The sequence below is a fragment of the Cinclus cinclus genome, chromosome Z, assembly GCF_963662255.1.
Source record: "Cinclus cinclus chromosome Z, bCinCin1.1, whole genome shotgun sequence".
NCBI lineage: Eukaryota > Metazoa > Chordata > Aves > Passeriformes > Cinclidae > Cinclus > Cinclus cinclus.
The window spans coordinates 36,928,754-36,945,532 of record NC_085084.1 but is presented as its reverse complement, the minus strand read 5'-3'; the positions used below and the strand labels follow the sequence as shown (position 1 = coordinate 36,945,532).

The 16,779-nt window shown below is 43.2% G+C and overlaps 1 protein-coding gene across 1 annotated transcript in view; it reads right to left on the bottom strand.

Moving 5' to 3' along the window:
- The window catches only part of ELP1 (elongator acetyltransferase complex subunit 1), a 29,068-nt gene that overhangs the window by 10,196 nt on the left and 2,093 nt on the right, over nucleotides 1-16,779 (bottom strand). Inside the window, exons 3-23 of the mRNA XM_062512694.1 lie at nucleotides 15,107-15,187; nucleotides 14,680-14,765; nucleotides 14,014-14,113; nucleotides 13,098-13,188; nucleotides 12,493-12,616; nucleotides 11,783-11,873; nucleotides 10,506-10,736; nucleotides 10,080-10,250; nucleotides 9,487-9,586; nucleotides 8,681-8,863; nucleotides 7,706-7,812; nucleotides 7,120-7,223; nucleotides 6,247-6,300; nucleotides 6,044-6,149; nucleotides 5,272-5,387; nucleotides 4,475-4,548; nucleotides 3,793-3,871; nucleotides 3,444-3,523; nucleotides 2,441-2,581; nucleotides 1,259-1,344; nucleotides 31-179 (exon numbers count right to left, since the gene is read on the bottom strand). Of these exons, the coding sequence (XP_062368678.1) occupies nucleotides 31-179; nucleotides 1,259-1,344; nucleotides 2,441-2,581; nucleotides 3,444-3,523; nucleotides 3,793-3,871; nucleotides 4,475-4,548; nucleotides 5,272-5,387; nucleotides 6,044-6,149; nucleotides 6,247-6,300; nucleotides 7,120-7,223; nucleotides 7,706-7,812; nucleotides 8,681-8,863; nucleotides 9,487-9,586; nucleotides 10,080-10,250; nucleotides 10,506-10,736; nucleotides 11,783-11,873; nucleotides 12,493-12,616; nucleotides 13,098-13,188; nucleotides 14,014-14,113; nucleotides 14,680-14,765; nucleotides 15,107-15,187 (2,354 nt within the window). The remainder of the gene's footprint in view (nucleotides 1-30; nucleotides 180-1,258; nucleotides 1,345-2,440; nucleotides 2,582-3,443; nucleotides 3,524-3,792; nucleotides 3,872-4,474; nucleotides 4,549-5,271; nucleotides 5,388-6,043; nucleotides 6,150-6,246; nucleotides 6,301-7,119; nucleotides 7,224-7,705; nucleotides 7,813-8,680; nucleotides 8,864-9,486; nucleotides 9,587-10,079; nucleotides 10,251-10,505; nucleotides 10,737-11,782; nucleotides 11,874-12,492; nucleotides 12,617-13,097; nucleotides 13,189-14,013; nucleotides 14,114-14,679; nucleotides 14,766-15,106; nucleotides 15,188-16,779) is intronic.

Genomic DNA, 16,779 nt, shown 5'->3' with positions numbered 1-16,779 from the left:
AGTTCCTTAGCTGGAACTGTAAGTCAAGACCTTTTGAGACTTTTCTGCCACCATGACGACTAAATCAAAGTCATACGTCCCCAAGGAATAATCATACAATTCATTGACATCCACAAGGAAAAGCAGGTACTTTAGTGCTTCTTCTGCACTCACAGCTTGGACATCTTGTGTAATGCTTTCTGCAATGAGATAAAGCAGCATTATGACCTGTTACACTACCAGAAGTGGAACCCTGCTGTGAGGAAAGGATGCATCATCAAGCACAACTTGACCTCAGGGAGGGACCATCAGACTAGCAGCTTGCTCTGTCTTGAGGAGGGTTACTTTGCCTTTGCTGGGCAGCTTCATGGACCATTGTAAGCAAAGCACTGAGCGTACAACTGTGATGATCTCAAAGCATCAGCCCACAATAAAGGCAAAGTTTGCTAGTTTAAGATACCAGAATCCAGAACAAGAACTTCCTATTCCATGTTGGGAGAACTAGAATTCCAACTGGAAAGTGAAAGCAGGTCCAACTGTGGGGTATCTGTGAACAAACCTAGGTAAAAGGGTGAGCTGAGGGCATGTACAGCAGCCTATCTCAGCTGATACGCTGCTGTACTTAAACACACAGCTAGTTTCAAGTACATTTCAGGTTTTTGGATTGCTCCATAAACAGACACCTTAAAATAATTTTCTGGGTGAACCATGCTAACAGTCAAAGTGTTGAGAAACACATTCAGTGCAGTATCTCAGGGTGCAGCTGCACTGAGAGCTGCAGGTTGAGCTCTGGGTGGTGAGAGCTCTGGCATGAACTGCCAACCCTTTGCATAACAAAGAGGACAGAAACCTGTGAGACACAGCAGGAGCCAAGGATGTTCAGATTTTTGCAGAGATAGACCGGGATGGTATAGAAGTTCTCACAGGCCCGGGGTTCCTTTGCTCAGGGTCCCTCCTCAGAGGCACCACTTGCTATTTTGTAACTTAAGTTATTGCATTGAGACTAAATTATATTAAAGATCAGGATGTCTGACACTCTGCCATGGGAAACCCGAGGAAGGATTCCTGGTAAAGAACCCTGGTCTGTGAGTGTGAGGAGGGTAGCTGTGGGGGGGTGGTCCCAGCTCAGGTGGTGCAAATGTGATTGCCATCGTGGCTCCAGGGTGGTCAGATGTGGCAGTTTCCTTCTTAACAGTTTTGGTTGGACAGCAAAGTTTCCTTAACACAAAGTTCCTGCAAACCATCAATTTGCAAAACTTTTGAGTTCCTGATACAAAACCTCGAAGACTGTGAACCTTCTGGAGAGCAATTTCCAGTTCTGGAGGGCTTTTCTTTACATGTGCTGTCAGTATTGATAGGCAGTATCTGAAACAAAGAGAAGCAGTGAATGAAAAAGTGAGAAGGTCTTTTTGAGCACAGTTTGTGCAAGTTCTAGTTAATGTCATAGTAAAAAAAAAAAAAGAAAAAAAAAAAAAAGAAAAATTGCTCAGGCACTTTGATCCTCCTAGAGGAAGGCAGCAAACATGGGAAAAGAACAGTATATACCGGAAAGGTTCTTCTGCCTAGCATGTCTTCCCAAACATGTCACAAAGCTGGGGGTGTGCTCTGAATAGAATGAGCTTCCTTACCATGCCAGCCAGCATGATGAAGAGGACATATCTCTCTCTGAAAGTTCAGATAGTTGGACATAGTTTTCCAAATGAAATCTGGCACAAAACAGCCTTTTTTATGAAAGGAAAGCTTTCTAGGGTGTTATTTATACTTCCATACATTTCACATTTACTATTTCAAAACAGCTTTCCCAGCCAAGCAGGTGCTTTGTTTTCTGAAACAGTTTGCTGCAAAGTGTCTACATTCTCAGGGCTCAGCAGCTACCCACCACCTGTTGTTCCTCTCTCCACCGTTTAACATCAAGCTGCCAATAGTTTAGCACCATTTCACTGGGCACTGTTATTATCCTATTTTCCCAGCTTTTACCTTTGTCTAGTGTTGATTCATCAAGAAGGATGGTTACCAAAAAGGTAATCAACCAGGAACATGGAGCTGATCATTTACAAATTCAGTGTCAAATGGAACAGCTGATAGCTTTCCAAAGGGACAGCTGCTTCAAACAGTCAGTATCTCACAAAGATGAAAATCTTGCTCATGTCTCCATTCCCACACAGACTGATCCTAAACTGGTGCATCTCCTAAACCTTTATAAGCATCCTGCATTTATTACTTTAATTCTGATAAAATGTTGGTATACTATCTGTGGAATTATTAGATGTTTCCAGGACAGCATCCTCAACAGAAGCAAGGCATGGTGTAGTTAATTTTGTGGAGCACAAGCTCACTTCAGAGAACCTAGGGCCAAACAACTTGTCAGGGACAAGATGTCGAGGACAGTTTTGCTTCCTGCCAATGACCTGCTAGAAATCTCTCTAATGGTTCCTTCACATACAATAAAGATAGTGCTCACTTTTGAGGGTCAATGTGTTCCATGGCAACTCTCATCACATCACATATGAGATTTACTTTTTTCTGATCAGGATGCTGGCATGGCTGGCTGTTACTGCTACCATTCAGAGATGGGTACATACTCTTCGTGAAATCTTCTTCTCTAGAAAAAACAGGTAATGTGAGTAAGAACACCATCCACCACACAGTCCAGAACAAAGACAGTAAGGTTAAGGAACTCAAATGCATGCAGAAAATAACTACTCATTAACTGGAATGCTAACACAAAGCTCTCCAAAAATCTGTGTCAGTCCAGACTGATTGTCAGCCAAGAGAGGCATTTAAAAAAAAAAACCCTAAAATTGGACAAACAACTACTTCAGTAGCAGAAAAAAATCAGAGGGCAAGATTTACAAGATACAGCTGTCTTCTACTAAACACACTATGGATTTATCCACTGAACAATTCAGAAAAACAAGCCATTTGCTATTATTTCTCGTCAGGTCAAAACTGAATAACAAACCAAACACCTAAGTGATAGCACCAGTTACTACATAATTACTGAATTTAGCAACCTTGAGAAGTCCTGGAACTACCATCACTGTAAAGCCCCATCACTGAACCTTTAAGAAAAAAGTCATGGGACTTGGTTTGAGGATCCAAAGCTAGCATCCTGGCCTCAGACCAGATATGCACTGCAATATTTAGTCCCGCCCCTCCCCTTTTTATGAGGGAACAAGACTTCCTCTGTTCTCACTTATGGCTCTACAGCAACCCTGCAGAGAAGTCAAAGCACTCAGGTAATGCACTGATTACTTGCTGCAAAAATCTAATGGCTGTCTGCAAACTGGAATTCCCAGCAAGACACACTGTCCCTGAAACTACTGAGCCTACTCAAGCCTTTATGACTCAACATGCCAGATTTCTGATTCCTTGCACCCACACTGAAGAGTTGCCAATATTTTGACAAAGTAATGTACCACCACTGATTACACACATTCTTCCATTTGCAGACTTATACTTACTTCAGTTCAGTGAAAAACAAGTTGATATAATTCACAGAATCTATCTGCCTGATAAAGGTTTCTGTGTTTTCCAGAAAAACCTGAAATGAATAAGAGTATTACCACTGTTATTCTGAACACTAAGAACATGCACATCAAATACAAAAATAAATTCAGAGATCTTGTCTGGAAGTACAGGATGAAGGAAATATTAAATCAGATCTGTCTGTATGATGATGTTGAAGTGCAGAACAGCCATCACTGCTGAAAGCAGGAATGACAGTACCACCTACATTTTTGAGCGCACTGTTCAGTGGATTCCAGGGCAGGTTAGTATGGCAAACAACACAAGAGAACTGGGCAGACTTGCCTTGGGATTGTGGTCGTAGAGAAGATTGAGGTTGATTCGCAGCTTCCTCATACACTGAAAAGCTTCCCTGAACATAAGCCTGGAGGAATGAGTCAAGTGGGACAGTTTACATAGTGGATAAGATGCAAATAAAGGCAACTGACTAGAGCTAAGCACAGAACCAGTGGGAAGAGAACAGCCTACACAATAAACTGTGCAGACAGCCTTATAGAAAAAAGTGCAAGGTCAATTCTGTTCATTGCTGACCCTTGCAGTGAGACACACCAGCTTGCAAGGTTGATGAAGCAATACACAACTTAAGATTGTTTTATCTCCATTAAAAGAGAGTGTTACATTTTGTATCAATTTCCCTTTCAGAAAATTTAAATGTAAATTAATTCAGTAAAAAATGGAAAACAGCCAGCTTAATCCTGAAGTGATTAAGATGTCTGGAGAATGGAGCAGATGAAGATTTCTCCCACCCACGTAATTTCAGCACACATAATAAGCCCGTCAGTGGTGAAGTGAGAAGTACCTGGCACAGCTGATTACCAGATTTCTAGGTGGTCACCCTAAAAACAGTTTTGTTCCCTCTAACAAGGTCAGTTCCTCTGAGTTTAGCCTCTCTCTCTTTTCCAGGTCAGTCAGCCTCTAATAGCTCAGTCTGTGGGAGGGAAGACAAGAATACATCAGTGCCATTTACCTGTCTAGCCACTTCCGAATCTGGGCAAGCACCAGAGCACGATGGTGAATGGTCTCTAGATTTCCTCTTGGCATCTGTAACACAAGATCCACACAATTACTTACTTGTAGTTACTCTGCCTACATTGTGGGAAAGTGAGGACTAGTCAATCTCTTAGGCCTGCCTGCTACTCAGAAGTGTATGGGCCTGTTTGCTCACTTCAGAGAACATGCAAATTCAACCACTGTGGAACAATACCTGAACATTCTCTTAGTTCAGAAACATTCCAACCTCAGAAGGTTGAACTCCACCCAACCAGGCATGACCCAGAGCAACCCAATCAAGTTTTCATGTTAGCCCTGCTATGAGGATGTTGGGTTCCACGCCTCCAAAAGTGCCTCTCAGATTATATCCTTCTCCATTCTATGAATCTCTGGCAGTTCTGAAGAGTGAGTTCACCAAAAACTAAGTGCCAAGGCTAATGGAGGGCTGCTAGTAAGTATTGGGAAGTAAGTCTTGAGATTCATTATGAGAGACCACAATATGCAGCACTACACTACCTCAGTCATGAGGAATTGAACAGTCTTTCCCTGTTTTGCACATACTCATCTGACTGTACTGAACCTAACTCCCAAAGGCATATTCAAAATCCTTCAGCATCCAGCTGGGCAGCTGGAGGTCTGTGAGGTGTTGTGCTGCAGCACTGCAGGGTACCAGCTTTGTGGCACAGACTGTTTTCAGGTTGGCCAAGTGGCCACTGTGACAGGCCCCTGCACACCCTGATAGCACATGTCAACAGACATGGGCAGAGCACTGACCTGCAGCACCACCTTTGTGTCCTGGGGAACAACAGTGACAATACGTGAGCCTCGCTCCACCTTGCGCAGGGTCTCACTGTTGGGGGCAGCAGCAGTGCTCAGGCTAGCCTGGAGAGCTGAAGACAACATTTATCAGCACACATGGCACATGCAGCACAGAGCTCCATTAAGGACCTTCTCTGCTGTAGGCAAAGTTATACTGGACCAACCATGCTACCACTACAGCAGCAATCGTCAACAATTCCTGACAGGAGGAGAAGTTGCTGAGTGCTAATGACTGCTGTACCTGTACACAAAGCAGAGGTGTATCCTCTGCACAACAAAATGACAAAGGTCAACAGACCAGACAGGAGTAGCACTGAAGGGTGTAAAAGGACCAACAGGTTGTTGTCCTGCCTTTACCAAGGTCATCATACTTCTCGCAACCAGTCAACACCAGAAACTCTTTCTACCACACACCCTCAAATAGCACACAGACTTCTTTTGGACATGGAGAATAGGGGAGGAATGCAGGGTTAGGATGCTGGAAACAGTGTAAGAGTCAACTACAGCACAAATTCTCTTCCCTGTGAAAAGCATGTGATATGTATCAGTTCCTGGAGGTCCTTGCTCTCTGGTAGATTTCTGAAAGCAGCTCTCTTTACTCTCATCTCTTAAACACTTCCTTTGAGGAACCCAAATACAACAGGTTTGGATGTGAAAAATGGGGACATCCTGTATTTCCAAGACAAATGCTGTAAGTCAGTAGCAGGCAGCCAGTGCTGATATTTACCCTTCACTGATAAGTTCTTCAAACAGAAACACTGACAGGTGTGCGAGTTGGTTGTCACCAACAAAAACTCATTGTATGTTGCGAATGATGTAATGTTAGAAGCAACCTGTAAAAAAATGAAGTTTACCACAGTTTAGACCAGAACAGGGAAGCTGCCTTTGGCAGGGGAAAAGGGTATGAAACAATGGGCAAAAGCTTTGTACCTCAATATCATTAACAAAAAACCGGCAACGATCTGTGAGGCCCAGGATCACCTCCTGTAATTAAAATAATGACAACTATGAGCTATCACCATCACAGCCTCCAGTCTCTCACAACACTGACAAGCACTGGATTGAAGTACCTTACAGTTAGGTAAGGAGTACCTCATGTGAATTACTTAGAGAAGCCAGACAGCAAGTCATCCAACCTCTCTTCCAGGAGTACTTAAACTTGAACGACCTTAAACACTACTGGTTGAAAACCCAGCTTGGCCTACCCTGTAACTGCACAGTAGCAAAATGGAAGCAGAAGCCATGCTAGGAATCTAGCTGCTTTTCTATTCAGCAGAACTTGGTCTAGGACACCAGAAGACAAGTACCACTATAGAGCAGAGCAAAGCAGCTTCCTTCAGCTGGACACACACTGAAGGAAGGAAACCCCTGAAATAACAGCAAAGCAGCTAGTCATTCTTTAAGCTGTTGTAACTATCAAGAAACCATCTACAACAGGAAAAATCAGTAGCAGGACATCTGCAGTAACTCAGTGCAGCCATATTTGCTAACAGCTTAAGTCCAAATAAAACAAAGCAAAACGGTCCTTTCAGGAAGGGTGTGGTAGTAGCTGCAAGAAATTTCTAATCTGGATTTTCTTTAATGAAATTATTCATTGTATTCATAGAATGGTTATAGGGTGTTAACTGCAATCCACCAGAAATGCTCTAGAAGGCAAGGGAAGATAAGTTCTCAGCTCTACAAAGGGCCTTATGAGGAACATCATGAACTAGTATCACTGGACCCTGGGCAGAGGACCATTGCATACTTTTGGCACAGAGAACAACTGAGTAGGGAATTTAATCTGCTCACAGTCTTACTTACTTCACCACTCATCCTCGTGATGGAAGTCTGCACACAGCGGTAGGGGAACTGAACAGCAGAACTACTGCTACTCCGCCAGGGCTCAAGGACTGGAGTAGAAGCCTCTAAGGAGCAAACAAGATCCAATTGTTTTCCAGCCAATCAAAAATGCATACATTAATACCACATGACACCAATCTTAAGAAAACCAGAACTAGAAATATGCTACACTATCTGACAGAGGGAAGTATGCTGGCACGGAAGTCCAGGACACAGAGGACAAGAAGGTGGTAACTTCCAGGGGTTCAGTAGTACCTTTATTCCACTGTGAAATGAGAGAGAAGATCTATGGATGTGGCAGTATGTCAGCACTGAACTTTGTGTGTGCGTGTATTCATGTTAACATATGCATATGTATATACATAAAGTCACCTTTAACTGAATTCTGACACAAATCACTAATTTCAGCCCATTTCTGGGAGCAGAGGAAATATAAAAGAAGCAAGAGTCACTCAAGTCCCTGAAAGTCAAATCATCTCATTAACTCTTTTAAGAAATATGTAACAACTACACCCAAGATTAGATACTTTAACAGGGCCCAGCTTACCCCACAGATATTTTAGGATTCGACTATCAGTCAGCTGCAGAGCTACAGTTTTGGTCACTGGGCTGCAGTACAGGCTGATCACTTCTCCATCTACAGGCACTGACAACCTGATGCAAGATAGAGAAAACACAGAACATCTGTTACAGCAAATACACTTAAGAGCAGATACCTTGTTCCTGCCTTTCTTGTAGTCAGATGAAAAGATGCACATCTTCAGCACAGACATACTTTATCCATGTAAGGACCTTCTGCAGTCTTCTCACACTTATGTCAGCTGACAGTGGCACTGCAGAGCACCAGCAACTCCAGCCAAGAGGCATCTGCCTAACTGCGCTGGTCACTGTCTGCACTGCAGCACTCTGCAAACACACCCCTCTTTTTCTGTTTACATGCAAATCACTCTATCTTTGGCTGGGTGAGTGCTGCAAACACACCCCTCTTTTTCTGTTTACATGCAAATCATTCTACCTTTGGCTGGGTGAGTGCTGCAAAAAGTAACTCTCCAGATCTCTTTGGGAACCATATCTCTCTACCACAGGTGGCTTTGAGTCTGGTTTTAGCTCAACTGGCCCCACAAAGACCAGTAGGGAAGAAGGAGAAGGGGAAGGGGAGCAATTTCGATGGCTACTGGTCCCCTTCTGGACCTTGATAATGGTGGGCAAAGGGTAGAATGGAGGAATTCAGTGCCATGTGCCATCCCCTCTCCCCAAGGGCCCCAAATTCGAAGGAAGAGAGCTATCCTGTTACACGCATGTTTAGCATGCGCCCTTGCCAGGCTGGTTGTAGGTATTAGGACTACAAGCAAGTGCTGACCAGTAGGCAGCTTCATGAGCTGTTTGGCTCTCCCACCAGAAGACAGCCAAATTCCTTAACCCATGGCCTCCAGGCTGCAGGTCTAATAAGAGATTTAACCCTTTCTAGGCACTGAACAGAAGCCTTCTCAGATGTCAGCCACAACTGACAGATCTCTAGTACCGTAAATTCAGGCGCTCTTCTTCAGCTCCAGCCATGTGAGACACTGCAGTCAGATGGTGAAGAACAGACTGAGCAGCATGCTGACCTTGACCAACAACCAGAAAGCTGCCATCTGGCAGCCAGGTGAGAAATCGGAGCCCCAGAGGATTCATCACTTCATTGCTGCTGCTGCTCACATCGACTCTGTCACAAAATAAGAGAGGTTGGCACACAGAACCTGATTTCAGTAGGCCACTTCACTAGAGAGGCAGAAGACTTCCTAAGCACAGCCTGGCTGTCCAAATACACAGCACGGCTGGGAGGGCTGCAGTGAAGAAACACAGATACCTTAAGTTTGAATCCTGCCACAGGCTGAGCTGAAGATAAAGGATGAGACCTAGGAAGCTCCATCTGTTTTCCTTAGGTAGTACTGCTTCCATGCCAACTACCTCTAGGAACAAACAGCAAGCATGGTGGGATTTTTAACCTCAACACTGTCTCTGCCACGCAAGCAGCTCTGTTGCTCTCTGTGTTGTGATCTTGGGGCTGGGCACTGCATGATCATTCCTTTGTGCATCAGACACCGAAAGGCACAGGAAGGGATAGCTCAGTGCTGTCACCAACAGTCACTGATTCCACTAGATTGAGACCTCAGTAAAGGGCATTTCTCAGCACTAGTTGCAGACACAAGTGTCAACAAAATGAAACCATGTTATCTGACAGCCTCTTAAAAATCTTAAGAAAAGTGATCAGAGCTGTGACATGTAAAGCATTCAGTCAGGTACAGCCCTTTTCTTCCCTCTACAGCTGTAGCGGTTCTATATTACCTGTAGGTTTTATCCAGGTGTGGTGTTTCCACAGCTGCTTTAAAGCCATTTGCTCCCACAGCAACAAACTTGACAGAAGGGTCATTCACTGTACTCTGTCCTAGCAAACACAAAGCACAACAACACAGAGTTTAGAAATCCACCCAGGAGAGCCCGTTCCATCTTCAATCTTATTAAAAAGTAGATGCTACATGAAATTATTAAATAAGTCAGAAAATGCCATCCCTACTTGTACAGCCAAAATGTAGCTCTCATTAACACACACTTTGAGGAAGACAGTCACCTTCCAACATCGCAGCACAAAACAGCTGTTTCCTCACAGCACACTGTATACAGAACTCCTTTGGGAAGTGCTGGGTGCCCAGATAGATTTCCAGTCACTTCCCAGTGACAGCATCATACCATCAGAGAAGCTTAGCAAAATACCATGTGCTGCACTCAAGCTGAAGCTAGGCAGGGGAATATTACCAGCACAATTACATAGTCAAACACCAAACACTGTCTTCTCACAGTTAATGCAACCTACTAGACTCCCAAGGTACTGTTCTCAGGAACACAGGGTTTCTTTTAACGAAGTTCCAACATGCTCTTACCATATCTGTACAGAGAGATCCTGTTATCAACATCCAGGACAGCCATGTCCCCACTATGCTCTGGATCCGTGTGAAATGCAACCTGATTAACTGCCTTTTGTAGCTGGATCTCATAGGTACACATGGGTGGAGGCACCACAGCATGCTGGAAGGCTGTGACAAGCACTTTATCTGTGGAAGAAAAGAGAAGAAAATCCAAGATGCATCCCAGCCCAAATGTTAGTGAAATGCTTTCTGGATTCTTTACTGGAAGCAGAAATAATGTTACAGGAAAATGGTTGCTGTGCTCCTAGTGGTTATCTTCATTGTGCTACCCCATCACGGACCCCTCCCTAGAAACTTTGTAGAAACAACTAAAAGAACTGAATATAAAAGGCTACCCCACCTTTTCTGACTGTAGAGCTGGAAAACTGTTCCACTGCTTACCTCCATCTATAACAGCCACATTTGCCATATGTTGACTATTCTCCCCCAGAGCATGGTCTGTGGTCCAGTGCCAGTCATAGAAGAGGTAATGCCAGCCCTGGCAGAGTATATGTAGTCTATACAGGTTCTCTCGGTCCCATAGAAGTGACACCAACTGATTTTCCTCCAAGCTACCGAAGTGCAGACTTTGCTTCAAGTACCAGTGATAGTTCCCTGTGGTCCACAGCTGAACTGTAGAAAAACAAATAGTTACCATAGACTAGTATTTGAGACTCAGCTCAAACCCTCCCTCCCAGCCACCACTGTTCTTCTAGGAGTGGGTTAAGTTCAATTAAAATAACAGTTCTAATCTTTAGTCCACAAGCTGTGTCATACAACATGCAGCACAAGAAAACACTTTTGTCAAAAGTCAATCCTAAAATTCACTGAGCTATCCTTGTGAGATGGTACCCTTGTTTAATGAAGGGCTCAGACCTTTAGTACACCATTTGTATCACTTCCAGCTATAGCAGCCTGGAAGATGCTTTGAACTCAGGCTGAACTACCAGTTCTTCCTCACCAGCTGTGCTGGCTTCAGCTGGGGTAGTTAATTTTCTTCAAAGTGTCAGGTATGGGACTGTGTCCTGGATTTGTGGTGAACACAGGGTGGATAAGTGATGTTCTAGTTATTGTTGAGAAGGGCTTACAGAGAGCCAAGGTCTTCTCTGCTTTTTGTACTGCCAAGCTGGAAAGGAAGCTGGGGATGCATAGAAGGTCAGGAGGGGACACAGCCAGGATAGGTGACTCCAGCTGACTAAAGGGATATTTCAGACCATATGACATTATGTCCATACATAAAGTGAGAGGAAGAAGGAGGAAGAGGGGGATATTTGGAATGATGGCATTTTTCTTCCCAAGTAACCACTACACATGATGGGGCCCTGCTGTCCTGAAGATGGCCGAACACCTGCCTGCCCACGGGAAGCAGTGAATAAATTCCTTGCTTTGCTTTTCATGGAATGTGTGGCTTTTGCTTTTTCATAGTAAACTGTTGTTATCTCAACCCACAACTTTTCTAGCTTTTACCCTCCTGATTCTCTCCCTGATCTTGCTAGTGGGAAGTGGGAAAGTGACTTTGTGGGGCTTGGCTGCTGTCTGCAGTTAAACCTTGACACCAGCACAGCTGTCTAAAAGCCATGGGTAAGCCTCCAGCATCTCCTACCCTGCAGGTAAATACCCACTGCTAATGACATTTGCAGGCAAGTGTTAAGAGCCAGAGCCTCGTGGAATGCTCTCACCATAAGTGTTTGGGTTGGAGTTTTCCACCTTCAGGTCTTCTAGCCATATAGCCAGGATTGTAGAATCTGCATTCCAAAGCATTTCATTAACCTGCAGAAACAAACATGGCTCTTACTAATATTCCTGCTCCCAGAAAGTTTACAAGACCAGGAGGTGTTCCAACAACAAACAGTGCATCAATTAATATACAAGCATAGTGCTCGTGTTCTCATGAGAAGATGAGAAGATCTTCTCATCCTGAGAAGACCACAGATGAAGAGGCACAAAAATTACAGCAATGTTCTCTTTGCTCTCCTTGACACTGAGGAAGCATCTGCCAAAAGACCTCTCACCATCCAAGCACAGAAGCTGAAGAAACACCCAGAAATAGCTTCTCACTTATTTGAGGTAATGTGAATATATAACCTCAGTCTTGCAATGGCTGACATGCTGAAAAGTACTTTTGAATCATTTGCTTAGTATAAAGTATACAGAGCCCAGATCTAGCCCAGGGCTACAGCCATCCTCTACTACATGTCTTTGTACTATGGGGTTCCAGAGGGCATTGCATCTTCTCCATTGGCTTTTTTATTGTTCTCTTTTCAGGCCACTTCTTCCATTAGGGATAAGGACAAAGTATTAGGTTAAAAACCTCTTCCTAGAATCTGGAAGAGATCTAGTCCTCTTCTCCATTTCACTCCTATCAAAGAAACCCAGACAAAGAACTTACTTTGACCTGCCCTTTCTGGAAAGGGAGGGTGAACTCTCCATGAAGAAGTCCATTCTTTTCCAAAAAAACCACATCATGTCTGTTGGGTTTTTCTTGCGTAGATGCTATCAGGTTGCCTGAGGGCCTTAAAAAAGAGTCAAATGAAAATTAATTGCTCACACAATGATTAACTGTCATTTTAAACCCCAGTCATCTCTCATTTTTTCTAGTAACAGGAAGAAAAAGGCAGCAGAGAATGTGTTTTCCTCAGCACTGTTCAGACAGTCATAAGTCCAGCACAGATGAGAGCTTCTGATATCCACAGGTGACCAAATTAATGCCAGCACTAGGAAAGGAACCTGTAAAATTTCTTTTTACAGTTAAGCCCAAACTCATTTGACACTGACTATATGCAGAGAATCTATCTCTTCTTCCCACTTGTGATGCAAGTATTAGGATTTTCAGGATTTAAAGGGCTCCTCATGTTGAATCAGAAGGCAATTTTCTTCAAGCTTTGGGAAAAATCAACAAAATGCTGAAGAAATTAAAATTATGCTGATCAAAGGCTGTGACCAGGGAATAACAAGGAACACTGCTGTCGGCATGCAGACTGTAGTACTACTCACTTCCAGGATAGTGCTTGTTCTAATCCTGAGATAGGCTCACTTGTTGACTGCAGCACAAGCTCTCTGCTCCATACCCGGACCTTCCGAGCACCTACAGGTTGAGAGAGCAATGAGACAAAGGTCCAAGAAAACACTGGGAAGAGACTTTCCTAATTTAATGAGGGCAGAAGAGCAAATTTTGATGCACACGTATAAAAAGATTTCTGTTGTGCACCTTAAGGACAAAGAACTTATTCTGTGTCAGGCAGTTCTCCCACAGTAACCAAGTGACTAAAGGAATTGTAATAGGAATTTCAGTCTGATGTAGTTCAGTCATAATAATTTCCCTCTCCAGCTTTCACCACAAAAATGTTAAAATTTTGCATTAAATTTATGATCTTCCTTAATCTGAAGTACTGAAGGTAAAAACCCAAACATGTGGAATAGCACTGTGGTTTGATGTAGTTCAGTATGTTGACCAGCACACTTAAACTGCTCAAAATGTAGTATTTATCATGGAAAACATCATTTACAGTCTTAGACGTAATGCATGTGCTCATCACGTCTTTGACTTCAGGGCAAAACCAAGGGAAAAGTATCACAAGTATTTAAAAAAGTGTTCAAGGCTAAAATCTAGTATGAGAGACAGTGTGTACATGAACCCAAACAGATTAATCCATTTGGCACTGAGAGCCCATCAGACGTTGCTTAAAGCTTGAGCAGGTGTAGAAAACAGTTCACATAGTATCTACAAAGTAGTACCCCCTCCTGGCATCTCACTGAACTGAAAATCAAACCACAAAGAAAGTATTCAAAATAGCCTATCTATAAAATGGCTCTGAGAAGATCAGAGCAGAGAAAAGGGCATGCCTTACCTATATTCTGCCTAAGAAGCCCTTTACACATGCTGGTATTTCAAAGAAGTTTGGTGCCATACCTGTCTCTGGACAGACAGCACTCACTGCTACAAACTGCCCATCTCCTCTCCATGTCACCCGAGGCCTGCCATCATCCCAGGCCGATGCTGGTAACACTTCCTGAAGACACACAAAAGAAAGCTGCATCAAAGTTTGGGAAGGCAACTGCTGCTTTTGTCTAAACAGACTGCTCTTTCAAGAGCCTTAGGATGAAGTTCATCCATTAAAAAGTGTCAAGACTAGTAAATTAAAAACTCACTATTCAAAACATTGTTTTAGGAAACACTAGAATTAAAACTTTATTTCAATCTGCTCCTCCAGGTGCCTATGACTGTCTTTTCACTTGAGCACACACAATCCTTCCTACCCACCAGGGTCTCTATAGACAGCAGTGCATAAGCTGGACATGGTGAATTGAGATTTGTTCAAGATTGATGCTGGAATGGCAGCAAATCTTGCTTTGAGCTCTGTTTGAAAGGTGGTAAGTACTCCTTGATGCTTTCTTGAATTCAAAGGAAGATAAAGATGCATGATTCCAGACAACACAGAAACAGATAGAAGCAGTCTATGAAGAGAACTACCAGAAAGGTGGTGGCAAATTGGCACCACAGGAATAACAGAAACTCTATATGTACATGTTTTCCCCAAGAGAGCATTAGTGTGACACAAAAAAAGCAGTATAATACCGTCTGTTTGCGATGTGCTGCCTGTTTCCCTTCTGATCCATGGAACTGTGTCTCCTTTTTACCCCAGCCAAGAGCAACAAACTTTCCTGAAGAAGAAATAATCCTTGTAGTGAAAGATTTACAGACAATACCTTATTGACTGCACACTAAGTACATAACCACAGCCTCAAGCAACCCACATCTTCTCCCCAAAAATCTGCTGGGAAGTCATGCAGTCTAGAAAGTATTTTTGTACATGGAACTTACTTGAATTTATACTGACAAGTAACAACATTGACTTTACCCTTCAGCTGTCCAGCAGCAATAGAGCCTAAATAAAACTTCTCCTGGGGCCTCAAAGTGCTCAGCTCCATTTCCTTACTTTCCACACACTTACAATGTATCAATTACATCAGCTAGGGCAACTTCATTTCAGGACACCTCTCACCTTCTCCAAACTCATCTTGGTGAATTTGCTTCTCAGTAATTGGTTCAAAATCCCTTGTCATCATGATGAGTGTCTGCTGACCTGCAAGGCAGATATTAAATACAGTATTGGTAGTGATATCTGCAGCAAATAAAACCTCACATGTTCTCCCATGTGCTCCTATTACTCTGTCATGGACCTGAATATAGAAAACATGGCACTAGAGAGAACATATACTTCAAAGCAAGAAACCTCAAACTGGAATGGAACACTTCCAAGTTTTTCGACTGAAAAATATGCTTCCTGGCCTAACCTTAATAAGTTTTTTTCACCTTCCAAACAAGTACCTGGCTCCTTTTCTCTTGAGATACGAAGGACAAGCAGGTGACTGGGAACATTCACCATGGATTTATGAAGAGGAAATCATACCATGCTGATAGCCTCCTACAACAAATGGCCCACTTGTGGATATAGAGAGAACAATCAATTTCATTCATCTTCACTCTAATAAGGCTTTTGATGCTGTGTGCCACAACATCATCACACACAAATCCATGAAGTATGGGACAGATAAATGGACAGTGAAAAAAACAGCTGAACTGCCTCAAAAACTTGCTAACACTGTAAATAAGTGCAGCTTCAGGTCAGTCACTGCCATGCCTCTGGACACTAGGGGCAATGATTAACATCTTCCTTAATGACCTGGAGCATGGGACTGTCAGCAAATTTGTAGATGATGCAGAACTGGGAGAAGCAGCAGGTACAGCAGAAGGTTTTACTGCTGTCCACAGGGACCTTGTTATGTACACAAGATGGGCTGTCCAGAACTTCATAAAGCTCAACAAGAAAAAAAGCCATGTTCTGCATATGGAAAATAATCTCGGGCACTAAAAGAGACTGGGAACCAAGCGGCTGGAGAGCAGCTTGGCAAAAAACCATAAACTATGTTTCCTGAAGCACCTGAATTAGCTAGTAGTATGCCCTGCTGCACAGGTGGACAATAGCATTCTGGCTGCATTAGGAGTGCTGCCAGCAGGTTGTGGGAGGTGATCTTACTCCTCTCTACTCAGTGCTGGTTAGAGACATGGAATGCTGACTCAAGTTTTGGGCTTCCTAGTGCAAGACAGACCTGTTCCTTGCAAAGAGTCAAAATGATTAAGGGCTGGAAAAATCTGTCACATGAGTGGAGGCTGAGACAAGCCAGACTGCTGTGCAGAGGGGGCTCCAGAGGAATCTCATCAGCATGTGTAAATATATTATGTGAGAGGTGGGCTATAGTAAAGAAGACACAGCCACGTTGTTTCTAGTGCTGAGGGACAGCGTAAGACGCAATAGGCACAAACTAAAATACAGAAAATTCCCTTAAAACCTAAGAAAAGTTTTGTTTTTTTTTACTCTGAGGGCAGTTACAAATAGAAACAGGATGCCCACAGGGGTTGTGGGGTCTCAAACCTAATTGGGCACAATCCCCCAACAATTTGCTCTAGGTAACACATTTTGAGCAAGGTGGTTGGAATAGGCAGTCTCCAGAGTTTCCTTTCAGTCTCAAGCCCTCTATGATTCTGTTTTGTCTGAGGCTAATTTTGTTTTCTAGGCAAGTCAGACCTGTGGTTAATTAGGGCCTTTAGCACATATATTTCCTACCAAAGGTCAAGAAACAGTTTTTGTTACTAAGAAGTCAAATGGTGATATGA